Raw genomic sequence first — 27,242 nt, 5'->3', positions numbered from 1 at the left:
AACTAACTACAGCAGCTCTCCAGTAGGAGAGCTTGCAGACTCTTTTGTGTCCTCCTTACAGCTTACTTTCCCACCTAGCTTTGAATCGTTAGCAAACTTGGATACATTACACTTGGCCCCTTCATCCAAGTCATTAATATAGATTGTAAATAGCTGAGGCCCAAGCACCGATCCTTGTGGCACTCCACTAGTTACAGCCTGCCAACCTGAAAATGACCCGTTTATCCCTACTCTCTGTTTTCTGTCCATTAACCAATCCTCTACCCATGAGCCCTTATCTTGCATAACAACCTTTTATGTGGTACCTTATTGAATGCCTTTTGAAAATCCAAATATACTACATCCACTGGTTCCTCTTTATCTACCCTGCTAGTTACATCCTCAAAAAACTCTAATAAATTTGTCAAAAACGATTTCCCTTTCATAATACCATGTTGACTCTGCCTAGTCATATTATAATGTTCTAAGTACCCTGTTACCATTTCCTTAATAATGGATTCCAGCATTTTCCCGATGACTGACGTCAGGCTAACTGGCCTGTAGTTCCCTGTTTTCTTGAATAGTGGGCTTACATTTGATAACTTCCAATCTGCTGGGACCGTTCGAGTTTCTAGGGAATTTTGGAAGATCATAACCAATGCATCCATTATCCCTGCAGTCACCTCTTTTAGAACCCTCAGATGTAGGCCATCAGGTCCAGGAGATTTATCGGCTTTTAGTCCCATTAGTTTCTCGAGTACTTTTTCTCTACTGATAATAATTACTTTAAGCTCCTCACTCTCATTAGACCCTTGGTTCCCCACTATTTCTGTTATGCTTTTTGTGTCTTCTACTGTGATGACAGATACAAAATATTTGTTAACGCATCTGCCATTTTCTGATTCCCCATTATGATTTCCCCTGTCTCAGCCTCTAGGGGATCAACATTTACTTTTGCTAATCTCTTCCTTCCCATTAATTACCATTTCATCTCATTCATGAGCTCTGAAGGAACTTTACTGTCCAATTCAGAAATCATGTACTTAAAAGATTCTCCATCTCTCCCTTTTAGCATTTTCTATCTTGTGGATAATTCTTGCTTAGTATTATTTCTCCCTTGCCCTCAGTTGTCCCAATTTCATTGTTAGCTCAATGGAAACCAACCCTGAATTTTTGAAATCCAAATTCTATGTCCCTCTTTTTAATTGCCTCTTCTTGGACCTTTTATTTCCCAAAATATTGTGCTTGTATCCATTTTGTCATTTCAAAATTATTCCAGTTCTAGGGAGCAGTATTGTTGGACTGACAGGACTTGTCAATGTTCAATTTTGTTTCCCCAAAATACTTTCTTCCTTGATGCACAGCATTGGGCAGGAACACCTCTTAGACTGGACTGTTTTTGTTCCAAGTAAAACTTCAGGTAAATCTTTCCTTCTCGAGTGCTTGAACAGCAACTCATATCAATTAATCTTATCAATTTTAATTTCACAAACAAATTATGCCCAGGCTTGGTGGTTTTACAGTAGAGACAGAAGTGCTTGTAATTACTTTTGGATGTGAGGCCCATATTCCCCCCCCCCCCCACCACTCCACCCCTTGAGCACTCTGTCTTGAAAAATAACAAATAACCTTGAATGGGTTAAAGCCGAGCCTTTGAGAGGCAAAGTCTTAGTCCAAATGTCATCACCCTGTGACATTTGGGGCTCGATGTTACCAGGCCTGCGGGTTTCCGGCGGGTTGGGTTTCGGGAGCGTGGTCAACACGCTCGGTGAAATTAGTGTGTTGCCCGCGCGATCGTAGCAGGCAACACACTAATAGGAATCAATTACCTGCTCCTCCGGGGTCCACGCTGCTGGTCTGCGCGTCGGGCGGGCTGCGCATGCGCAGTACGATCTGTCAGCTGGAGGCTCTCTAGTTAAAGGGGCAGTCCTCCACTGACAGATGCTGCAACCAATGGAACAAATTTCAGCATGGAGCAGCCCAGGGGGAAGGCTGCTCCCAGTTTAATGATGCCTCACCCCAGGTATCATCAGATGGGGTGAGGAGGAGGGCGAGGACAGAGATCTTCCACCCGGCGGGCGGGAGGAAGCGGCCAGCCTCTGCCACCAAGAAGGCCTGGCTCGAGGTGGCAGAGGGGGTCACCTGCGCAACCAACATATCGCCCACCTGCATACAGTGCAGGAGGCGCTGCAATGACCTCAGTAGGTCAGCCACAGTGAGAACACGAAGTCTTTCCCCTACACTCCATCTGCCACAACACTGCCCCAACCCCACATCTCCTTCGGCACCGCCAACACTACTCTGTCACATCACCCCTCATACCCACTCAAACCCCATCCTCATCTTACCTCCACCTACTCACCTCGCCAGTACTCATCCTGCCACTAACACGTGACCCAATCCTCATACAATCTCATGGCTCTATCCCATACTCACCCTCTCGTGCATCTCCCTCACGGCCAGCCTCACTCAACCTGCCACCACCTGTGCTGCAGCCACAGGGCATGCATCACATATGTGCAGTAGGCAGCGTAAGGCAAATGTTTCGTGAGCATGAAGGGGGTGCACAAGGGTGTCGGAGGGTTTGCCATGGGTGGTACCTATATTGAATTTCAGAGCAACAAACAGCACACATTATATCGGCACCACCACTGCCATGTCTCCGCGAATCCTGTCTGTTGTGTCCAATAATGCCCGCTCCTGGGTATCACTATGAGGACCCACCACTGATGCCACCCATCGTGTTACTGCAGAGTAGGTGCAGGCGTATTTGCAGGGCTCTTCCGCGCAGACCACTGAGAGACATCGGCGGTGTAGCCGGCTGCACCCTGGAAGGATGCGGAGGAGAAGTTGTGGAGGGCAGTGGTGACTTTGGCAGCGACAGGTAAGCACTTGTTGCTGGGGCCAGGCAGGAGCAGCTCGGCATGAAAGAGCCTGCAGATCTCCACGACTACATGTCGAGCGAATCTGCGCCTCCGTGTGCACTGCTGCTCGGAGAGGTCCGGGGAGCTTCGCCTCGGTCTGTGGACCATGTGGCGAGGGTAGTGCCCTCTGCGATGCGTCTCTCTCTGCGGTAGCCCTCCCTCCTGCTGTGCAGGTGGGCGTGCAACAACCCCGTGTTGGGGGGCTCCACGTCTCTGCGGTGGACGGTGTGGACTGCGAGGCTGCTGGGGCTGGTCATGCTGTTCGTCCTCCGAGGGTGTCCACGCACCACCCATCTGGCCGTTGTTGGTCTGAGGGGTTGTGCAGGGTAGGTGGGTGGTTCCTCGGACTGGGGCTGCAGTTTCGTGTCGGTCTGTCCTCTGGCTTGGCGGGGGGTGGTGGGGGGCAAGGGTTGCCCTATGTGACGCGGTGGCCTCCTGTGTGGGTGAGGGCTCTCCCCCGTGGGGTGCACCTTGGCACCTGCCACAGGCTGCTGGCTGCAACACGCCTGGTTGGAGAGAGACTGTTTACCCCAGTGTGGGAAACACGCTGCGATGCAGGTAAAATCCCACACTTCCTCTTTTGACAGCTGATTCAGCTCATTAACTGACCTCAACAAGCAAGGTAAGTACTCTCAAGTGGAACCCCGCTGGCTTTAATTGCCTGCGGGATTCCCACCAGCGGGGGCCACGCACGCAGCCCCGCACGTCATCGGGGAACCCGGAAGTGGTCGGGATCGCGGCGCGATCCGGTCACGTGACCTCATATCGGGATTTTCGGGGCCCCCCCCGCTGGAAACCCGCAGGAAACCCGACCCTAAAATCGAGCCCTTGATATCTGTCGATGTCTGCAGATAAGATCTTCAATTCTTAACATCACTGGATCACTTTCTGCACCAACACTTTTGCAGTCCTGAAAACCATGATCCCTTTAAAAAGAAAAGAAAAACAGAAAATCCATTGTGGCTCTTATTCAGAACCCAAGGGGTTTAAACATAACAAACAATTCATTAATTTCCTTCTGTCACCTTTTATCCTGGGTCCAGAGAGAACTCGACGCACGTTTCCGTGGATGGATCCAGTCATCTCACTCCAGAAGGAATCGTCAGCAAAGGGAGCACAGAAATACTGCCCAGTATTTCCTTCTCTCATCATGGGGATATATCCACTTAAATTAAGAAACTTAAACATTTTATATGTTTGACTAAAGCACTGCAACAATAGTACTAAATTTCAAAGAATTATCCCTTTGACCGAAACAAACCCAGAAAAATATGTCTAGAGAAAGGTGGGAGAGACTGCGCTGCTTCTCTGTCCAATCTCCCAAAGTTTTTTTATCTCTCTCTTTTGGAACTTATTTTTCCCTTATTAGGGGACAATAAAACTGTTTGTACAGTAACTGCTCTTTCCACTCAGAAAGCTGCGACTCAGCAAATTGAAATGCTGGAAGCTCAAAAGGTAATTAACTTCAGCAATGCAGAAGTTAATTGCTTCTTGCTTATCAAAACTTTGGGGGGAGGAGGGAAGAGTCAATCACAATAGCAGGAGGGGAACTGAGGAAAAATCTTTTTCACCGGGAGGGTGGTGGGGGTCTGGAACTCACTGCCTGAAAGGGTGGTAGAGGCTCTCATCGCATTTAAAAAGTACTTGGATATGCACTTGATGTGCCATGACCTACAAAACTACGGATCAAGTGTTGGAAAGTAGGATTAGGCTGGGTGGCTCATTTTCAGCCGGCGTGGATACAATGGTCCGAATGGCCTCCTTCTGTGCCGTAAATTTTTTAGGTCTCAGACTTGCAAGACAAATGAAGAAAACAGTGCTTTGTAAACATTCGAATTGATTTAAAACAAGACCACGCATCCCTAATTTAAATGGTATAAAGCAATAGCAGTTTTTAGCTGTAATCCAATTAAAACAAAGTGCTTTGAAGAAGTTCAAATTGATCTTTTTTTTAAAGAGTCTTTGTGCTGTTAAACAGTGATAACTTGCATAAAGATCTTAATACAATTAAATTCTGGATAATAAAATCTGTTAAAACGAGCAGAAATTATTATTACCATCACTATTAATTTTAAACACCTTCTTGTCAGGAAGACAGCATTTCAGTTTGTTCATTTCAGTTTGAAAAGAGTAGGTTGTGCTTGGCATTTGTTGTACCTACAAGTGTTTCAGATAAAACTCCAATTGTTGTTACAGATGTTGGCATTTATTTAAGAGGTGTTCAAAATTTTATTGACTCGTAGATAATTAATCATGAGATCAAAGGGTGCTGTCAGTTTTCTAACAGCTATCACATGCCAGTACAACCAAGATAATTAAACAAAATGGAATCACCTCAAATGTCCCAAAATCATTAAACATTGAAGAAATTCAAAATGCCAGTTTGTTTTGTGATAATCTCATGTCCAGAGTTAGAGACTCTCACATAAATTACAATAACCAGGATTTCATCATGGCCACAATAAAAGTCTGGTTTTCACAATTTAATAGGTTATTTATCCCCAATAACTTCTATTTAATTCAGCAATATCTTAAACAAAACACAATATAGCACAGATAAAATTATCAAAATAGCACTGTATTATGAAAACTCAGTAAATTACATCATCTTTTGTTTTGTTCTTTCTTCAGGCACCTTTTCAAAAGACTAAAAATACTGAATATAACTGAAAAAAAAGTTTGCCTTCACTGCGAAACAAAATCTTTGTAACACTACACAAAAGGGAAAAACACATAACAAGCATTGAAAGGGGGCATAGCCCGCAACAGCAAAAAGAAAGCACTCACACAGGCTTTCAAAGAGACAGTACACTGAAAGCAAAAGAACACGTTCTGTAGCTTGTAACTTTCTCCTATATTTGTCATAGCCTAATTTATCCTTGATACAGTTTTTCACGTCTGCCAAACTGGGGTAGAGCTTGGCTGGTTCTCTTCACCCCCCCCACCCCCCCAACCCGGGTCCTGCCTCCCTTGTGGGGCTGTGGGGTTCCCGCGATGGGGTTTTATTCACAATTTCTAGCAAAATGACCCATTTTACCACAATTGTAACATTTCCCATCAGCGCACGGATTTATTCTGAGTCCCCTCTCTTTTAGGGTCCTCATTTTTCCACGCTGGAGCTTGCATGATGCATACTAGTTATTTTGGTTTCGCTGCCAACTTCCTGTTCTCCCATTTAAGTACCATCCATCTCAGGACAATAGGGTCCGTCTGAGCTAGGTTTTCTGGGTCAAAATGCCCCCAGGCCGCTTGCAGGTATAGTTGTGCATGACAAATCGTAGTCCTTAACCACTTAGCCGCGGCGGGATGGTCTGCCGGATTACCCTGCTCTAGTCCTGGCCCATAGACTCTATTATAGTATTGCCATAAGCAGTTGGCATATACTTCGGGATGCTCATTGGGTTCTTGCATACAAGTGGTCAATACTTCGCTGGTATCCCCCTTGTTAAATCCAACGGCAGTAAGTACGGACTCATAGGTTTATGCCCAGGATCCTCTACCATGTTTTCTATCCTGAGGGAGTGCCTCAGCACTCCACTGACCCAGGGTGTACAGCAACAATTGGACCTTTTCAGCTTTGTCCATCCCCCTAACCTCTGCAACCTGGGCTACCTCTGCGAAATGTATTACCACATCTCCCTTTCCATCAAATTTGGGAATCTGTTTGGACAGCTCCTGTGGTTGCTGTGGGGTATAAAGGACAGTGAATCTGCTGGCCACAGCGCCCCTTACTCCTTGGGTGGGTCTAATTCACTATCACTATCATGGTGCAGATAATTCCTTGTTTTACTGGCAGGACTTTTTCTAATTCAGCTATTTTATGTTTACAACGGGAATGAGATATTTCTGGACCTCTATGGCTTTCTTTGTTGGCGCTCATCTGCACTCGCATGATTGTCTTCAGGTCATCCAGCTGCATCACTATTTTTCTTAATTGCTCTAATAGCTCATTTTGAGTTGCCTGATTTAGGGTCAAATTACTTTCTTTAATTATTGCCTGGGTTTGAAAGTTCTCTACATGGCCTTGGGTCCGGATACTTTTTTCACTATTCTGTCCCTCCTGTTTCCAAATATCCAATGCTTTTCTTAATTGTTCCTTTACCGCTTCCAATTTCCTCATTAGATTAGATACCTCTATTTCTAACCCTTGCTTTTCCTTCTCATCATTTTCTTCTTGTGTGCTGAGTGCTAATAGCCATATAGTTTCAGCCTGTTTCGTTAATTTCGGCCACTCTTTGAATTTGCATGTCCATCTATCATCGTATGCTTCGAAGGGGTCTGACTGATGGTCCTCTATCAGGAACCATTCCTCTCTCCTAGGTAACTCTGTTGCTATGTATTCTTGAACTGCCACTTCCATTTTCATACTTGCCACCCAGCTCTGTCCAGAAAAACTTGTTTCTGCCAGGATGTTGGACCCAGTATTTTTACTCTTTCTATCTCTTCTTTGTCTGATTATGTCAGGTCCCTGTTCAGATGCCAATATCTGCAGGGATACAGATATTCCAGTGATTAATGAACCTGGATCAGTCAAAGAAAGTCACACATATGCGGTAGGTTCGTTAATCAAAGTGATTATTTAATGATTTAAAAAGTTCACACAAGCATGAAGAAAATCAAGCAATACATTCACCCCTACCCTACCCATTATACATTTATGCGATCGCAACATGACTACTTAATGATTTAAACAATTCACACAAGCAGCAAGCAAATCAAGCAATACATACAATCTTCACAACCAAGGATTTCAGCATCAAGGTGGAAGATAATCAGCTCTTTCGTAGCTCTTGAGGTTCTTCATCTTTTTAGCCAACGTTCCCCTAGGTAAAGCTTCTTAAAGCTCCTCCAATTGCAGCTCCTCTGACTGCAGTAAAGAAGTTGTCACAATGTCCCATCTTCATATGGTTTTTGCCAAACGGGGTGTGAACCCTGGTGCAGCCTCTTCACCGTGTGAAACCTGTTGTATCTTCTTATCCGTGTGAATCCAGATGTAGTTGTCTTTCCCAAAGGTTTTCTTGTTACCTCAGCACACGTTAATTGTTTTGAGAACCAAAGTTGTTGTGAGAACCAAATTTGTTTTGAGTACAGTGTTGCTTTTATTCTTATCAGTTGTTATTGAAAACTGAAGCTTGTTGAAGTTTCTGCACATTTGCAGTTTTAAACTTACTGCACTTTGCTGCCTTTGCAAGTTTAAATTTATACTGTCCAAAGGAGCAAATGTAGTATCCAAAGGGACAAGTTAACCCTTTCCTTCAAATGTAATATCCAAAAGTCCAGCAGGTTTTAAATTCACAATGTTCAAGGGGTTTTAACCCCTGCCCATCACAAGCAAGACCATGAAGAGATTTAAACATGAAGATGAGAATTTTAAATTTAATTCTTGAGGGAGTGGGAGCCAATATAGGTCAGTGAGGTCAGAGGTAATGGGTAAGTGGGACTTAGTGTAGGATTGGATATGGGCAGCAGAGTTTTGGATGAGCTGAAGTTTATGGTGGCAGATGCAATTTCATTTGGAAAAGTGTGAGGTAATACATTTTGGGAGGAAAAACAAAGAATGTGTGCATACATTTAATGGAAAGATATTGAAGGGTGTGGATGAACAGAGAGATCTAGGGGTTCTAATATATAATTCCCAAAAGTGCGCGTGCCGGTAGATAAAGCCTTAAAAAAAGGAAATAGCATCTTAGGTTTTATAAATGGGGCATAGAGTACAAGAGCAAATAAGCAATGAAAAGTTTGTACAAAACATTGGTTAGGCCACATTTAGAGTCCTGTGTATAGTTTTGGGCAACCATTATAGAAAGAACATTAAAGCCATAGAAAGTGTCCAGTGTGGTTTCACCAGGATGATGCTGGGGATGGGAAACTATTGGTTGGAGGAGAGACTTGAGATACTAGGACAATTTCCACTGGAGCAGAGAAGGCTAAGAAGAGATTCCATAGAGGTTTTTACAGTTATGAAAGGTTTGGATAGAATGCATAGGGAAACACTATTTCCTCTGGTTGGGGAGTCAGTGAAGAGGATTTGTCAATTTAAAATTGTCAGTAGGAGTGAGGAAAGAGGTTAAGGTAAATTTCTTCATATAGAGGGTTGTTGGAGCATGGAATGCTTTGCAACATATTGCTTGAGGAAGAGACCATTGCACCTTTTAATGGAAAATTGGAAGAATATTAGACGATGGTACAGGCCTATGTGGAGAGATCATGGCAGTGAGATTAGTTTTGGATTGCTCTAACAAAGAGTCAGCATAGACAAGTAGGCCAAATGGCTCTCGCCTTTCTTTTGGTTGGGTTTCTCTTTGACACCATATCTGAACGGGACCGTGGTAGGATTTGAAGACGGTGATGAGGATATTAAATTTAATGTGTTGGGAGACAGGGAGACAGTTTAGGCCAGGAATGGGTGAACGGGATTTAGTACAGAACAGACTTGGACACCTGAGTGTTGGATAAGTTGGAGCTTAAGGAGGGTGAAGGATGGGAGGCCAGCAAGGAGAATATTAGAGAAACTATGGGCTAGAAATTGGGCCATCTAGAGCCCGTTGTTTCAGCGCTACGTGGCCTCCTGGAGTGCCAAGATGACGTCTTGGCTGCGCACGCACATTTCGAACGTGACTTGCGCCTGACACCATCATGGTAAAGGTAGTAGCGCATGCGCAAATAACAGCATGTAAAGCAAGGAGAAAATGCATACAATCATTGTGCAACGCTCATTTAAAGTGATAGACACCATTTTGGGACTTAATGCTCCACTCAACGCACTGTCTTAACCGCGACCATCTGAACATGTCTCAGAGTGCCTGGAGGACCCCTCTCCAGCGCTATTTAAAGTGACCATGCAGGACTTACAGGTTAGTTGCTGGATTATTGCTTCTGGCTGCTGATGCATTCGTAACTGTTTTTGGAGGTTTCCTATACTTGAATGCTAGGACGAGGGGACATAACCTAACATTTAGAGCCAGGACATGCAGGAGTAAAGTTAGGAAATGCTTCTACACGCAAAGGATGGGAGAAGTTTAGAATGCTCTTCTGCAGATGGCAGTTGATCCTAGCTCACTTGTGAATTTTAAATCTGAGATTGATAGATTTCTGTGAACCTAGGGTATTAAGGGATATGGGGCTAAGGCGGGTATATGGGGTTAGGTCACAGGTCAACCATGATCTAATTGAATAGCGGAACAGGCTCGAGGGGCTAAATGCCACTGCCACTTGCTGTCTCCTGTTATGCGCCACCTTTCTAAATGGTAAAAAGTTAAAAACAGTGGATGTCCAAAGGGACTTAGGGGTTCAGGTACATAGATCATTGAAGTGTCATGAACAGGTGCAGAAAATAAACAAGAAGGCTAATGGAATGCTGGCCTTTATATCTAGAGGACTGGAGTATAAGAGGGCAGAAGTTATGCTGCAGCTGTACAAAACCCTGGTTAGACCGCACCTGGAGTACTGTGAGCAGTTCTGGGCACCGCACCTTCAGAAAGACATATTGGCCTTGGAGGGAGTGCAGCGTAGGTTTACTAGAATGATACCTGGACTTCAAGGGTTAAGATATGAGGCGAGATTACACAAATTGGGGTTGTATTCTCTAGAGTTTCGAAGGTTAAGGGGTGATCTGATTGAAGTTTATAAGATATTAAGCGGAACAGATAGGGTGGATAGAGAGAAACTATTTCCGCTGGTTGGGGATTCTAGGAGTAGGGGGCACAGTCTAAAAATTAGAGCCAGACCTTTCAGGAGTGAGATTAGAAAACATTTCTACACACAAAGGGTGGTAGAAGTTTGGAACTCTCTTCCGCAAATGGCAATTGATACTAGCTCAATTGCTTAATTTAAATGCGAGATAGATAGCTTTTTGGCAACCAAAGGTATTAAGGGATATGGGCCAAAGGCAGGTACATGGAGCTAGATCACAGAGATCAGCCATGATCTTATCAAATGGCGGAGCAGGCACGAGAGGCTGAATGGCCTACTCCTGTTCCTATATTCCTATGTTCTCCTGCAACAAAGCGGGACGTGTGTCTGGGTGATGTGCCTGTCATGGTTGAATAGCCACCTGTGTATGGCCTCTGAGTTGTGGGTGGGCGGCTTGCAACAGTGGTAATGTGTAAGGGTGAGAGGAGGAATCTGATTGGCAGAGTTGAGTACTGATGGAAAGAGTTTGTTGATATGTGGGTGATGGGGGTGTAGTGCGTGGAGCAGTGGATGCGGCGAGTGGTGCAGTTGAAAGGAGATGCCACTTGACAGTTGACCCCACTCACCTTGACGACTCGTGTTAAACATTGAATTTCTTCCTGCACTGCATCCATGTTCGTGGTGGTATGCTCCTGGCATTGAATGCTGCCTCCCACTGCCTTTAGGGCATATGTCTGGAGGGTGTCTTGCCCCCACCCCCTGCGGATATAGGATGTCCCTCCTTCTGTCCACCTCTTGCACCAAGGCCTCTAGTGCATCAGCAGAGCATCTTGGTGCACCCACTCTCGCAGGCCTGGTACCAACTCAGACCACCAGATTGATGAGGTCTGGCATGCAGATTGGAGGATGTGGGAATTTAGTGGTGCGCAACCTTTATTCAATGTTTTAACATAACTCAACAGTTTGTAAACATAGGAAAGGGACCTGCTTCTGTGTTTTACGTGCAGACAGCAGGCTGATATTTTCAGCAAATAGCAGGTACTGGCTCCCTTTAAGAGATTTTGGCTTCCTGTCAGAGAGACAGCCTTACTTTAAGAGATTCGGGCTCCCCCTGTTGCTGGAAAGTGTGCATGTCCTTGAATTCTTGTGTCAGGCCTGGTTTTTAATGCTGCTTACAGATAAGTGTTCAGGCCGGATGACTGTCTTGTTCTGCCTGCTCAGGAAACACTGGGCGCGGGTTAGTCGTGGATTACAATAACCACCCCTGGTTTCTGGCTTAATCGAATTTAACCCCCTGAGTCTAGAGGTAGATGAGAGTTTGAGATGGGGAGGAGTTGAGGTAGGGGCCAAGGTATTATGGAGGTGGAAGTAAGAAGTCGTGGTGGTGGATTGAATGGGGGGTTTGAAGCTCAGCTCTGGTTTGAGCAGGATACCAAGATTCTGTATGGTCTTCTGCATGGTTCAGCTTTAGTGAGTTACTGGAGAGGAGAGTGAAGTCAGTGTCAAGCAAAGCGGGGTTTAAGGTGGAGACCGATGATGGTGGCTTCAGTCTTCCTGATGTTCAGTTGGAGGATGTTTTGACTCATCCATGACTTGATGTTGGAGAGGCAGTCAGACAGCATGAAACTGGTTGTGGGATTATGGAAACAGGTATAGATAGAGCTGGGTGTCATTGGCATATGTATGGACGCTGACTCTGTGCCTGTGGATGATGTCACTGAGAGGCATCATCTGCAAGAGGAGGGGGCAAGGATAGATTTTTGGGGGACTCCAGGGGTGGGAAGGGAAGCCATTGCTGGAGATGTGCTGGTTGCATTCAGATCGATAGGAGTGGAACCACGTGAGGGCAGTTCCACTGAGCTGGATAATGGAAGAGAGGCGATGGAGGATTGTGGTGCAGTCAACCATATCAAATGCTGCAGAGAAATCGAGGAGTAGAGGAGGGATTACACACCATAGTTTCAGTCACAGAGAATGCTGTTTGTGGCTTTGACTAGGGTAGTCTTGGTGCTGTCAGTAGGACGGAAACCAGACTGAAGTGATTCAGAGACTTTTGGAAGAGAGGGGCACGAAACTGGGAGGCAACAACACATTTGAGAAGCTTAGGAAAGATAGGGAGGTTAGAGATGGGGCAGGTGCTGGAAAGGACGGATGGGTTAAGGGTTGTTTTTATGAGGGGGTGATGATGACAGTTTTGAAAGGGAGAGGGATCGTGCCTCAGGATAGCAGGGTTGCAGGGGGTAGCTGTGTGGGGAAGGGATCAAGGGAGCAGGAGGTGAGTCTCATGTTCTGCTGTCAGGATGAGAAAAGACTATCAGGAGCACACACACTCGCCCCACTTCTTACTGGACTCGTTCCTCTATACCCCCACTTCCTGGGAGAGGCAAAAAAAAATAGGAACCAGTAGCTAATTCGGGAACCTCTGTCAGAAATTCTTCACTGACCCCTCAAAAGTACTCAGGAAAGTCTCAGCATGTTGGCTAAATTAGGAACAGCATCACCACAGGCCTCAGAGTGGGTCATTCATCCACTTCCTTGTCTAGATAATGGTGCATTGCACAGGGAAGCCTAGAATGGGGGAGAAAATAAAATCCATTATAGAGTGGAGACATAAAGAAAGGTGGTGTGGAGAATACCCAGCTGAAGCATTGTGAGAGTAGCTCCTGGAGTGAAGAGAAAGATCTGCTTGCTCATCTTCTGATATTGATGAATATCTCTTAAACTTCACAGTGACTGTAAGGAGCACACGAGACTTCATGGGCTTCCTGATGCAGGCTCGCCGGGTGGCCGATGACCGAGTGGCTGGGACATTCATTCTCGTTTCCTCTGGGTCTAAGCTACTGAAATGTTCTGAAGATGGAGATACTGTGACCCACTCAGATAAGTCACTGAAGAGAAACCTCTCCTTTGTCTGGAAAGCACCAGACCAACTCACTGGGGACATCAAATTTTTGTAATTATTGCCTGTATTTTTAATATGCATGGAAAATGTATAACATTCAAAACTATATAAGAAAATTAGCAATAGGGAGGGCTTGTAATGTTGTTAATGAGAATTCAACGAAAATACAAATTCATCTTTCATCCATTCTGAAACATGTCCAACCACATTCCGAAACATGGTTAGGAGTCTGGGCAGCCCATTGTCTGTAGCAGTGAAGTACTGAACTATCCCAGAGTTGACACCGGTCCACACCTTAGCTTCAAGTGACATCAGCCCTCACCTGTCATTAATGGGTAAATTTAACCTCCATTTCATGTTGAATGGAAGGGGATGGGGAAAAGAGAAGCGGAAAAGCTAACAAGACCTATCTTGTCCTGAAAGAAAATGCTGGAAACACTCAGCAGGCCAGGCAGCATCTGTGGAGATAGAAACAGAGTTAACGTTTCAGGTCGGTGACCCATCATCAGAATTTTTGCTTGTGTCCTGAAATATCCTTCCTGTCACATTGCTCTACTTTCTTGGTTGTCAAAGGAAGTTGGACGGTGGAGAGGGAAGGAGGCAGAATAAGAGGATAAATAGGAATAAGTTTTTTTTTAAAATCAGTATCGGAAACCAAGCACTCAAAGTTTCAGGTACAGCTTGCTGGGTCTGCCACAGGTGTAGATCATCTTGTTTGGTAGGTGCCAAATGCAAACATGTGCTGTCCCTGAAAAATGGTAAGCTTGATTCCAGTAAAAGAGGTTATAATGAAGTTACATTATGTACAATGATGGTTGTGCACCTTGTTTCTGACAAGCTTTATGAAGGCCAGCATGGTGACTGCATTGAGCAGCACAAATCTTTGTATGACCATGTCAGAAGGCAAAGGGTCTAGTTCCTGACAGCTTAAGAGGTGAGTGCTAAAATCGACAATGTTTTGGACCATTTGATTACATTTCAGCATATCCCACTTCAAATCCCAGTTCAGGTACACAGTCAATATTACAGTTACCTGATGGTGCTGTTCATTGAAATGTTTGCCCTCTGGCTAAGTCAGCATTGAAAATTACATTGTCCCCTGAGATCACATTCTAATCAGTGGCCTTTGTCCCGTATAACATGCAGTGTTTCAGCTGTCCAGTCGTACTTCGTGTACTGGGCCAGAATTGAGTCTGGTGTCATTTCTGACCAAAAGCAGAATCATTCCATGTCGATAAGGAATAAGGAATTAAAGGAAACACTCCAGGCATCTGTATACAACAGCACCACAGCAAGGACTGCTCCCTTTACTGAAGGTACAGTAAATTTTAATATTTAATAATTATTTAGTGTTATATTGATTTCAGGTTATCAAAGTACCAAATCGCCTGTCATTTAACTAACAATGTTAAAACATTTCGCAATAAATTCCTTCATTAGCAACTATAACCTGGGTCTGAAATTCCTCTTTTAACAATAAACAGGAGAATGCTTGTTTTTCCTCTGTAATTAATAATGAAATCGGGGGGGAAAATAGGTGGCTTTGAAACATAACATTTCTGAGAATGTCATTTCCTTAGCAGGACATTCATTACTGAGAAAAAAAAACAGGCTTTCTCCCATTTTTTATTAGAAGAGGAATTTCACTTCCTTATGCTCTATTTAAATAAATTGATATCAAAGTGCTAAGGAATAACACCATGAATTAATAACTCTTCCTGCTCCCAACATCAAAAACTTCTCCCCAAGCCAGCTGTGAGATGTGTCAGATGTGATGCATGGTTGAGGTTCACTCTTGCATCCTGACATTGGATATAAACCCTCAGCAACTTCACAGACAGCTGTTTGGACAGAGAATTCAAGTGAAACATGGTGAAAAGCTTTGAAGACATTGGGCTCTTGTTTATCTAGTTCAGCTGGATAACTTCCAACTCATCAAGCTTTGGTCAGAATTTTTTCAAAAGCAAGATTCCATTGTGCATGTCTTTTTGATCTGTCAATATTGTTATGTGCACAGTTGTGAATAGTATAGCCACAAAAAATACTCTAGTATCTCACTGCAAAACAGACATAACTTCTTATCACAATCATGTAGTCCTTCATGATGCACTTGCTGATGACACAGTCATGTGTAATATCACTTATCAAGGTTATCATGTTTTCAGCTCATGGAACTCCATCTCTAGTCAATATCAAGGAACTGTGTATTGCAAACTAAAAATCAAAACCGAATATATAATGAAAAAAGTTAAATGTTGTAACAGTTTCACTCCCTCAGTATACAAGATCTGAACCCTTTGTCATTCTTTGGGATTTAATATCTAATATATACATAATATTGTCTTGTAAACACATTATTGAATGAGAGCTTTTTTTATCTTATAAGGGAGAAGCATTGCTTAGACATCAATCACAACCTTTTTCTACCTCTGTGTCCTGTTGTCTCAAGAGCCTCTGCCAATGCCATTCACAGCCAGCTACCAGGATATTTATGACACTGGGTCAGGGGTAATTATTTTTCTTTCTCTGCAGTGGGGAGGCCCTTAACCTGTACTCAGGATTTCCCCACATCAGCACAGCTGAGATTGGAAGTTGAGCAGCATTGGTGGAGGAGATGAAGCTGCGCCTGCCAGTGCTGCACAATGATGCTCCACTGTGCTGTCACAATGCTACTTTACTATGTCACCTCATTTATCAATAAAATACAGTTATGGATGACCCAATGGGTAAATGCTTTTAGTGCTGTGGCATTGAGCCTTACAGAACAGGAATGTTCCCGGTTTGATCTGTGTTCTGTGCTTGGTCAGCTGATCTCGACCAGGTCTCCATGTCCTGAGCTCTTCACTTCTGATCAGTGTCTAGTGACCCTTGCTTGGATGTGTGCGTAAATGGATGACAGGTGAGGGCAGGAGCGGTCATTGCTGTGATGCCTCCCATAGTCAAATAGCATGCTGTTTATAATGTCTAGACTTCCAGTGAACAAAAGCTACCTGGTGAGATAGTATGGGTTAGATCCCATGGAACTGCACCTCAGCGTAAGTCTCTGCCTTCAGGAGAGGAGTGAAAGAGAAAATTTGTTGGAGGGGCGGGGAATATAGATCACAAACAGTTATAAAGTATAATCTGCATGCACGTACTGCAGCCTGACTCAAACACTGTGTGCAAATTCTTCAGTTTCATAGATACTTACATTTAACTCACAAGTATGCTTCCAGTACACACTATGGAAAGAATGTGTGCAGTGTACAAACAACCATTATATGTTGTATTTCCTCCCAATACAATGGCAGAGGATTTTTGAGACATTTTACGATAGAGAAAAATTAGCACTTTACTCTCCTGCATTGGAACCATAGTAGTAGTGATTCAAAAGTGTGCTGAAAGTATATTTAAAAACAAAGATTCAACTGGTGAACATAATTCTGCATTAAGTAATTAAATCATTTGTTTTTGTTAGCAGCATGATGTTTCCACTAATGCCAATACAGATGGTATAATTATATTCTTGCCTTCAGTGTGCTCTGCCTAATAACTTGGATATTGATCTTTGAGACTTTGGCCTATGAGTGTTAATGAAATTGATATTTCTATCTTGTTAATACAGTTTCCGCCTTATCATCTCTGAAGTTAGCAGACTACATCAACCCTCAAGCAATTACTCAGACGACACAGGAATTTTCACAAACTCCACTGATCACCACAGAACTGTACCTCAGATCGCAGGCTGCTAATGTGGAACAGTATCTGTCTGAACTGCCCGGATATTCTCAAGATTACAGCACTGCAATCCAAGAGTCCAGCTTGATTCTGAATCAAAACGATGGACATCTGCAGCCATCCCTGAATTCCATGAACAGAGACACTCTGACTGGAATCCAGTCAATGGAGAGCAGCTTTCTGTTGAAAACCATAGAGCTTGGAGTCACGGAAAGGTAGATACAGTCCTGCCGTAACATTTTCTTCAAAATGCAAAAATATCTATACTAAAAGTGTTGGAGGGAACTCTTCCATTTACATTTTAAATGGTTCAGTAGTTCACTCACAAGCAGAATGTTTTGAACCATATGTAGAGTTGTACAGTTTTCATGGAGTGCACTTTTTCCTCTGGAGTATCTGATGCTTCACAGAATCATTTGTTACAACAGCACATTGTTACCCATTTCTGGTTTCAGATTGGGGTTCACTATCATAAGAGATTAAACAATGGCTCTCCTTCCTGCACTCTATTCTGGGGAGGACCACATCAATATAATCAGCTTGTGTAGTGTTATATAACTTCACACAGAATTTGTAACATACCCTATCCAGAATTTACTGTAGGAAGTTGAGTCTGTGGTATATCTGCCAAGTGGTTAGAAAAATCCAGCCACAAGCTGGCTTTCCAACACGATGGGCCGGAACTTGCTGGAGCAGGGCCTTTCACGCCTTACGCCGTTAGACGTTTTCCTGCACCCTTCTGCTCAAAATATTTTTGTGTCCTAACTTGCTGGAGGTGTGAGCTGATAACAGTGTGGCGAGGGCAAAGGGGCATCTGGGACCTTAGTGAACGATGGAACCAACTGTGTATCTCCTTAATCAATGAAATTTAAGGATTGAGAAATAAACAGAGGAAGGACTGAGAAGGAGGGTGAATTCAATGTCAAATCAGGTACAGAATGAGAAATAAAGAGAGGGAAAGATAGATTGGATTAAGAAAGAGAGAAAAAATAGACTAAAAGGAAAACTAAGAAAAAAAATTAAAATTTAAAATTTGACATTTTAAAAATCTCCAACAATTCACTACCTGAAAGAATGAGACTCCATAATTTAACTTGTTCTATTTCTGTGCTAGAGTGGTCGATCGGCAGTCATTAACAATTATCATGTCGTTAAAAGGGTACTCGCGCCATTAGTTACTAGACTTAACTTTCTGTGGCAAGTTTAATGGGCAATTAATGTGCAAGTCCAGCAAGTTCTTAAAAATAACAGGGAGACTAAGGGCGAGATGCTGTTTGTGCGAAGCAAACAGTGGAGTGGTGTAAATCGATCAGCAAGTTGTGGAGATTCACAACTCATGGCATATTTCTTAATCCCCTGAACTTGCTGGCCGATTTGCACATTAATAATGGCGTCCGTCGTTCACACGCCGTTATTTTTTCAGCAAATTCTGGCCCATTAGCATGTCACTTAGAACAGGGACATCCAACCTATTGTCGGAGCTGCATGCACATATCAAGACCAGTGAGTGGGCAATATCTGATTATACTCAGCAATGCAAGTCCTAAAAATATGTAAGGCTCCTCCCATTATTCCCCTCCTCTCTCCTTTTCCCTCCCTCATGAAGCCTGAAAACATGGAAGCTTCAGCTCTCTTAATTTCCCAAGCCTACAGGAATGGTAAAGGCTGATTCCTGATTGGTACAAAATGGCTGCTCACTGATGATTCAAAATCTACCAATCAAAAAGCAGCTCTTTCCACTCCTCCAAGCCCAGGAACGTTAAAGAGCTGAAGTTGAAAACTGCTGAAATTGGCTTTGTGCACAAGAAGAAAGGAAAAAGGACCTAACAATAACTTTGTGGGTTCAATCATAGGAGCTCAAGGGCCGCGTCTTGGATAGTGTCAGCTCAGAACATTTGGTGGAGGACTTTGAGTAAAACTATTAAAATACATTATTTTTAAATGTGGTAGGGTTCCCCTGCTGGCATACAATTGCATGGGTGTCACCAGCCCTCCTGTTGCTCAGCAGAGTGCCCATTTTCCAGGTGTGAGCCTATTCAGCAAGTGTAAGAAGGCTACTGAACATCATAACTAAGGCTGATTGTATCCTCATCCAATGTACCAACAGTGCTTAGGTATTAGTTAGGAGAACTGGCCAGTTATGACATCCCTGGCTGAGATCAGTGAGCTCAGCACAGACCAGGATTTGAACCTGGGACTTTCTGGATCTGTGGCTTAGTACTACACTGCAAGGAGTCTTTTATCCATTAGGCCTTTCGGGGAGTCTTAAATCATAGTGGAACAGAACTGTACCCAGAAGAAGAAATAAACTGTATAAACTTCTCAGAGAATCTACGTCTTTTTAGGTGTTTTCGCTCTGTAACTTATAAGGGAAGGGACTGGACTCTTAAAGAGGAAGAATATACCTCTGTGGGTCATTCTGTGCAAATTAAGAAATTACCTTAAAACAGTTGAAGAAATTACCTTAAACAACTGTTATTTAATCGTACTTATTATGACAAATGTAATTATTGTCTTCTTACAATTTGACATTCTAGTAAAGATATTCTGAACAGTAAGAGTGACTTCCACCTAGTCTTTCAGCCCTGTGTGAACTGCAGTGATATTGCACAAGTAAGTATTTACTTCATTTTCACATTGGTGTGATGTAACAATTATTATATTTTATAGATTACACATTTACTGTCTGAATGGGCTAAACTCTGCAGTGCTGGATTGTTTGATTAAGCATTATGAATTTTAAACTTGGCATCTAATTTGAGTAAGAGTATCATGTCGATAAGTGGGAATCTACATTGGCGAACAGGAATATCGACTGGGAGATTTTGTTTTTGTTTGATTGTTTTTGGGTGAGGGAAGCCAAAGAATTAGTATTTTGCAATAACCAAGAGTAATTACAAAGCAGTAAACTTATCAAAGGATTCAGAAGAAAGTGTGAAACTTGAGCAAATTTAAACTGCCATCTGACTTCTTAAGGTGAGATCATAGCTTTGAAGTCATTTAAACATCTTAATTATTGTTTATATATTGGCCCAGAAATTGCTGGAGTGGTGCACTCACGGCGAGCGAGGTGAATTAGATTTTTTACCTCACTCTGCGGATCGCACTATATTTGCGCCACAAATTGTTGGAAATGCGAATTGATAACGGTGCAGCAAAGTCAACAGGGCATCTGGGACCTCATGAACATCGGGTCCAATGGTCTATCTCACAGACCAACCACATGGCCATATAAATAGCTGAAAACAGATGCCATCAACTCAGTTAAGGTGTGACACTGAGAGGTGAGTGACATGTAACTTCTGAAATGACCTTAATCTAACTTTAAAAAGTTACTAAAATCAAAAAAAGCTTATTTAAAACCTTTTTACAAAGCAGTAGAAAGTAATTAACAGTGTTTTGCATCTACACTTCTTCACAGAAAATAATTAAAAAAAAATGTCTCAAGTCTCAAGAGAAGAAGAAGAGGTTCAACAACTTCATGGACGATGGCCTGCGGGCTCTCTTAGATGACGTTGAGATAAGGTGTCAGCGGCTGCTGGGGAATGAGAGGTCAAGAGCTCCCTGTAAAATAAGCATGGTGACATGGAGGGAGGTGGCAGAGACCCTCACTACAGCATCCACAGTCCCACGGACAGTGGACCAGTGCAGGAAGAAATATAATGATTTGACCAGAGCAGGGAAGGTAAAGATTATTAGACAAATATATAATTTTATGATATGGAGATGCCGGTGATGGACTGGGGTTGACAATTGTAAACAATTTTACAACACCAAGTTATAGTCCAACAATTTTTATTTGAAATCTACAAGCTTTCGGAGGCTTCCTCCTTCGTCAGGTAAATGTTCAGGAGCTCCTCGAAGCCTACGCATTTATACATATAGAACAATACATGGTGTTTACAGACTGCCCCTGCAACTGCCCGTTGCCAAGGCAATCACCGTGTTCAGACAGAGAGGTGTCACCTACAGAACCCCCGAATACACATTCAACAAAAAAACAAACAGGAAAAAAAAACAGAGAGAGGCAGAAACATCCGGAAGGCAGAGAAAGCCAGCAAATGACCCATTATATTAAAAACAGATAGCTTTTGTTCACTGGTGGGGTAACGTGTAGCGTGACATGAACCCAAGATCCCGGTTGAGGCCGTCCTCATGGGTGCGGAACTTGGCTATCAATTTCTGCTCGACGATTTTGCGTTGTCGTGTGTCTCGAAGGCCGCCTTGGAGAACGCTTACCCGAAGATCGGTGACTGAATTTGCCACATTCACATGGGACATTCAGTCACCGATCTTCGGGTAAGCGTTCTCCAAGGCGGCCTTCGAGACACACGACAACGCAAAATCGTCGAGCAGAAATTGATAGCCAAGTTCCGCACCCATGAGGACGGCCTCAACCGGGATCTTGGGTTCATGTCACGCTACACGTTACCCCACCAGCGAACAAAAGCTATCTGTTTTTAATATAATGGGTCATTTGCTGGCTTTCTCTGCCTTCCGGATGTTTCTGCCTCTCTCTGTTTTTTTTTCCTGTTTGTTTTTTTGTTGAATGTGTATTCGGGGGTTCTGTAGGTGACACCTCTCTGTCTGAACACGGTGATTGCCTTGGCAACGGGCAGTTGCAGGGGCAGTCTGTAAACACCATGTATTGTTCTATATGTATAAATGCGTAGGCTTCGAGGAGCTCCTGAACATTTACCTGACGAAGGAGGAAGCCTCCGAAAGCTTGTAGATTTCAAATAAAAATTGTTGGACTATAACTTGGTGTTGTAAAATTGTTTACAAATATAATTTTATAGCTGTGTGTCATGCAGACCAGTGAGCTTTTTAAAAATTTGCTTTACAAAGTTGTTTGTAGAAGTTTAAATCCAAAGTCAAGTGAGTAGTAAAACTCAGTTGCCATGGGAGACAGCCTTCCCAAAGTGATGAATTTCACATCTTTATCTCTGCTGCAGAGAGCACATTTAAGTGCATGAAAAGAACTCTACCAGTAAGCAACCCATGTGACGCTCCCTTTTTCATATATTTCTGTCTGTGTAGGGTAAGATGGCTCATAATACCCGGAAGCGGGTATTAATGGGTGGGTTTACTCCCTTCCTGATGGAACTTGTCCCCCCCATGAGGACAGGGCCAAGCAGCTGTAGTGTTACAAGGATACGCCGGATGTGACCCAAGCAGATGTTGGATTCAGGCAAGGTGAGTGTCACATCTTCTTGCTTTGTCTCCTGGAGACAAAGAAGGTTGAGATAGAGAGGAGGGACGTCTGAGATTTGTGAAATGCATGTGTCCCATGCTGGGGCTGCATGTTTAAAATCTCTTTCATGGTTGCAGGGTGGGAAAAGAAGATCAGAGTGCGAGAATGCTTGTGCAGTATGTGAGCATTGGCATACAATGCTTAGGGTGAATTGCCTTTTTCTATGTTGTGCATTGAATGTGAAGGTAAAACTTATGTGATGTGGCAAATGAACATGCTGCACCAAGGTAACATTTTGTTCTTCCTTCCCACAGACCCAAAGCAACCTGAGGAGATGGGGACTGCAGAGGGCACTGAGGTGGTGACTCAGCAGGAGGAGGAGGAACAGGGGGGCCATCAGGAGGAAGAGGAGGCTGATGCCGCAGAGGGAGGGCAGCCAAAGTGGCGTTGTCACTCCTGTCTCCATGCTGCACCTCGAGGTGGTGGGAGAGACGATTGACCGCAACAAACTTTCCCGCACCCCCCCCTCTGGGAACATACCTCCCTCTCCAAATCCTGGCTCCTCTGGCTCTGCGTGAGACACATGTGCCTCCCCTCTCATAGGCATCTGCCAAGCTGTGGGACCACTGGTAGGTGGGGGAGATGCATCCCAGTCCCCCTGTAAGATGGGGGTCCAGAAATATAAAGGAAATTGATTGGGGAGCCTGGCAGGAGCCTGCAATTTCTTGGATCCTTGCACCAGGAGATGAGGCTCCTTAATCAGAATGTGGGCAACCTTTGCCAGCTTGTTGGGCAGTTGACATGTTTGCAGCAAGTTCCACTGTGCTGCAGCTGACACCCGTGTGCCCCCTTGCAGCAGCACCCATTACGGAGACAGTCCAGAGCCATGAGGGACATGCTGCTGACCAGCAGCAAGGCAGCAGGGGCCTGGGCCACTTCCTTTGCAGGACCCGGCTCTGAGGACGATTCTCCAGTGATGCAGTCAGCAGATGCCCCTCCACAGCAGGCAGTTGCCAGTAGTCGCAGCCCACCTGCACGCCCTGTCCTCTCGGAGCAGCATCAGTAACCCAGCTTCCAACTCCCTGATCCCGACGGACAAGCCAGGCACAGAGGCTGTGCCCTTGGCACAAGGGTTTGTGCACGTGGAGGGGTGAGGCACAGGAGGGAATAGGTGCCCCTCTTGTGCAGAGTTCACCTCCTCCCACTCAGTCTCAATCACAGCTGACCCTCAGGCATGCCTGTGAGGATGCAAGTCTCGTAAATAGTTTGTTAAATTTGTTGCTATTGTTAACTCAGTGTTATTTGTTGATAGTTATTTTTATTTGTTACTCAATTCTATTCTTGTTGCTGCTGTTAAATAATTCTCTGAGAAGATATTTACAACTATTTGAAACTTTGAATTATTTTAATAATAATTTTTACATGTTTACATTTACAACTGTTGTCGAAGGAGAAATCTAGCAATACTTTTAAATTGACTAATTACTTCAATTTTTGTTTAAACTGTTGCATTGAATAAAAATTCCACTGTTTGACTTTTAATCTTGCCTGAACTTCCTTTTTTGTGCTGGCTTGGGGTGGGGGAGAGGACCATAAATCATATCTTTGATAGAGTCATTATGACATGAATTACCAGCTCTAAATGGCTGCAGTGAGGTTAATTCGCATCTACAGCACAAATCCAGCAATTTCTTGACACCCAATGAATGTCAATGGTGAGGCTGATGGCGAGGTTCCAAATTGTTCGTTTTTTTCGAGGTTAAGGGCAGAGTGGTGCAAATCGTTCAGCAATTTGTGGCGAATCAGAACTCACAGAGTATCTCCTGGGTTTTTTACAAACTAATAATGGCTGGTGGTGTGAATTTGCTATTATTTCTCCATCAATTTCTGGGCCAAGGTAAAATGTGGAGTATATGGTGGGTGTTTCTCTCCCTCCACTCCCATTTTGAGCCTGAATTTTCTTTAGTGGCAGTAGGTGTCAAGGGAGATAACAAGTGTCACAGCATGACAGTGTCAAGTCCAAAGAATGAGTGATTGTGATGAAATCAGTTTTACAACACCAAGTTATAGTCCAGCAATTTTATTTTAAATTCACAAGCTTTCGGAGGCTACCTCCTTCCTCAGGTGAACGATGTGGAAAAATTTTTCCACATCGTTCACCTGAGGAAGGAAGTAGCCTCCGAAAGCTTGTGAATTTAAAATAAAATTGCTGGACTATAACTTGGTGTTGTAAAATTGTTTACAATTGTCAACCCCAGTCCATCACCGGCATCTACACATCGTGATGAAATCACTACAAGTTCATCTCGTGATAATGGACAGGTAATAACTAGACCACAATTGGGTTGGCTGCTGTGGTATTTAATCCCTTTCATGATTTTATTTTAAAGGTCGATACTTGGACCACTTCTAAAATTGTTGAATCAGGATCTTCAGGAGCAGTTTCTTTGCCAGTAATGACTGGACAAGATTATTCTACCTTCTGGCTTGTTGACTTCACTCCAGGTGAGGAAACGGAGTGGGCACCCATGGATACTCAAGATACCAAAAACCTAGCACGCAAAACGTTTCTGGGCTCTGGACTATTTCCAAACTTAGAGGATGTAAATCCAACACTCACTGAAAACCAGCTGGCAACACACCGTGCTTCAGCAAACTTCCTGCAGTTGGCAAAAAACTCAGGTTCCAGAGCCGATCTGGGTAAAGTGGTCAGAAACACGTCCCTCGGGGTGACACGGCCTGTACAGAAAGAAAGTGGTCCAGGTATAGGAGATAGTCCTGCTAAAGGAGCAGAGCTGGGCATTCCTCAACTAGGAATCCTGCTTGGTTGCTCTGCTGCTCTCGGGATGGCGCTAGCAGTTGGGCTGCGCCATCTTCTTTCCCAACACTGTCGAAAACGCACAGAAGTGTCCTTCCGGGACCCGGACAGCAGCATCATCAGTGTAGGAGAGAGTGGCGAGCTGGTGCATGTCCGAAAGATACGTGAAAACAGCTTTGTGCTTGTTCAGGCTGAATACAATGTGATCACTCCATCAACCACTGCTGGAAAGTAATCGCAGATTGAGAGATGTAAGGTTTGTTTTCATTGCGTATACATCACACCCTCATTACAATGCACTCCGTTATAACACTATGCGCTACGCTACCTTCTGTGTGAGTGAAGGAGGGAGATTTGCAATCTGTGTGTGTTCAGCTCCATTTGCTCTTTTTGCACATATAGATTGTGAATGCTCTTATTTCACAGGACAAATCAGTTTTTCAATTACACATTTTCCCTATGCGCACAGCCTGGTGAACATCTTCAAGGGGAGTGTATTTGCTGTTTAGTGTCCACATCTAGTTCTTGCTTTTGCCTGTGGGCTAAATGGGTACATGTATAAAGACAACCTGGCTGCAACAGGGGCAGGAAGAGAAGAGATGGTGCAATTTTACATCGGTAGTCTCAATACTGCAGATATAGTAAGGGACTTATTAGGCATCTGCCGAATAAATCTATTTGGATTGGTAGCCATTTGCATTATGGATACATTATGGCTAGTTACTAAACTGCTGTTTATATCCACAGATTATGTGAATTAGCACAGGTCAGTAGCATTGTTGTCCAATGCTGATATAGGCTCTTAAAAAGGAGTAAATATGGGCCAAAGTCTTTACATGGGTTTTTAAAAAATCTTTTGAACAGAACTGGATTCAGGTCCTCAGCTGAGCAGGATGCAAATTCAAAATTACTTGTTTTTTAAGTGCTGAAGAAAATCTACAGTTCATGTTTGATGGGCTAGATGTCTCTTTGCTCCATTTGCTGATCGTATTCCTCTTCCAAAAATGCAGGAATATAATTGACGGTACGTGAAAATAGACATACAGATTTTCCCTTTACCACTTGTTTGAAGGTGGCAACTTATATTGAAGCATGGTTCCATGGACAGTGCCAGCCAGCTGGTATCTCACAAGCAACTATGCTTCATTTGTGAAATTGGACAGGAAGTCTTGATGGGCTATTCTACTATGAGACATCACACCTGACGTCTGCATGCATGCATTTTTCAACAGGAAGTGAAGTTGGAACTCCAGCTGACTCTTGTCCCCAACTCAGGGACACTAGGGCCAATTGTGACTCAGCTGAGAATGGCTAACTCAATACAGAACAGGAATTAAACCTTAGACCTTTCTGCTGTGCATGGATCTTTGTACTATACAAAGCAATGTATTTACACAATGAACCATCTAAATTGCTGAGGGGTTTTCAAATTGGTTTCTTACTGCAGCAGTGGAAAGCAGCAGCAATCTATCTTATAATTGTTCACCAGTGGATATTCCTAGTACCCACTACAAGCCGTAGGCCTCACTCAACAGTGTCCAGCTTACAATTTTAAAAGTGAGTGAAAGTCATTAAAAAAAGACTAGGTCTGCAGTTATATGGTCAGTTTCATTCTGTTGTAAAGCAGTTGGGGCTTGCATTGATGTAAAAGCGCCAGTATCATTTGGCATTAGATCGCATGCTTAGGCCAAGTAACGAGACCCCCACTTTGAGGTCTGGTCACACGGATTCACACCCGTTTCAGTGTAACTCCAGTTTAGGAACAGTTTCCTGTCTCAAGAGGAATTGTGATTTAAAGGAGCATCCATTTTTCCAGTGCTTAAATCACAAGCATCTTACTATATTGTTTGCGTATAAAATTTCACATTTTTTCCCCGTGCCTATTCAGAAAATTAGACCTTTGCAGGTATGATTTGAACTACTCACTACTGATATTGTGACTATTTTTGCTCTGCGTTGTGCATGAAAATTTTGCATTCTCAAGGTTGTAAGGCCACAAAATCTTAGCTTTTGATCTTTCATATTACAACATGCGAAATGCTTGCCTCCAGAGGATTGCATTATAGTGAGGGTGGA

The 27,242-nt window shown here is 43.6% G+C and overlaps 1 protein-coding gene across 1 annotated transcript in view; it reads left to right on the top strand.

Annotated features, from left to right (window-relative positions):
* LOC137320729 (reelin domain-containing protein 1-like) overlaps window positions 1–25,401 on the top strand; it is a 43,299-nt gene extending 17,898 nt beyond the window's left edge. The window contains exons 3-9 of the mRNA XM_067982493.1: window positions 13,266–13,488; window positions 14,584–14,753; window positions 17,069–17,369; window positions 19,692–19,767; window positions 20,576–20,839; window positions 23,205–23,364; window positions 24,776–25,401. Coding sequence (XP_067838594.1) covers window positions 13,266–13,488; window positions 14,584–14,753; window positions 17,069–17,369; window positions 19,692–19,767; window positions 20,576–20,839; window positions 23,205–23,364; window positions 24,776–25,401 — 1,820 coding nt within the window. The remainder of the gene's footprint in view (window positions 1–13,265; window positions 13,489–14,583; window positions 14,754–17,068; window positions 17,370–19,691; window positions 19,768–20,575; window positions 20,840–23,204; window positions 23,365–24,775) is intronic.
* Window positions 25,402–27,242: the final 1,841 nt, after the last annotated feature.

This window comes from Heptranchias perlo, chromosome 1 (assembly GCF_035084215.1).
Source record: "Heptranchias perlo isolate sHepPer1 chromosome 1, sHepPer1.hap1, whole genome shotgun sequence".
NCBI lineage: Eukaryota > Metazoa > Chordata > Chondrichthyes > Hexanchiformes > Hexanchidae > Heptranchias > Heptranchias perlo.
The sequence above is the reverse complement of the archived record's forward strand: the minus strand, read 5'-3'. Positions and strand labels throughout refer to the sequence as shown.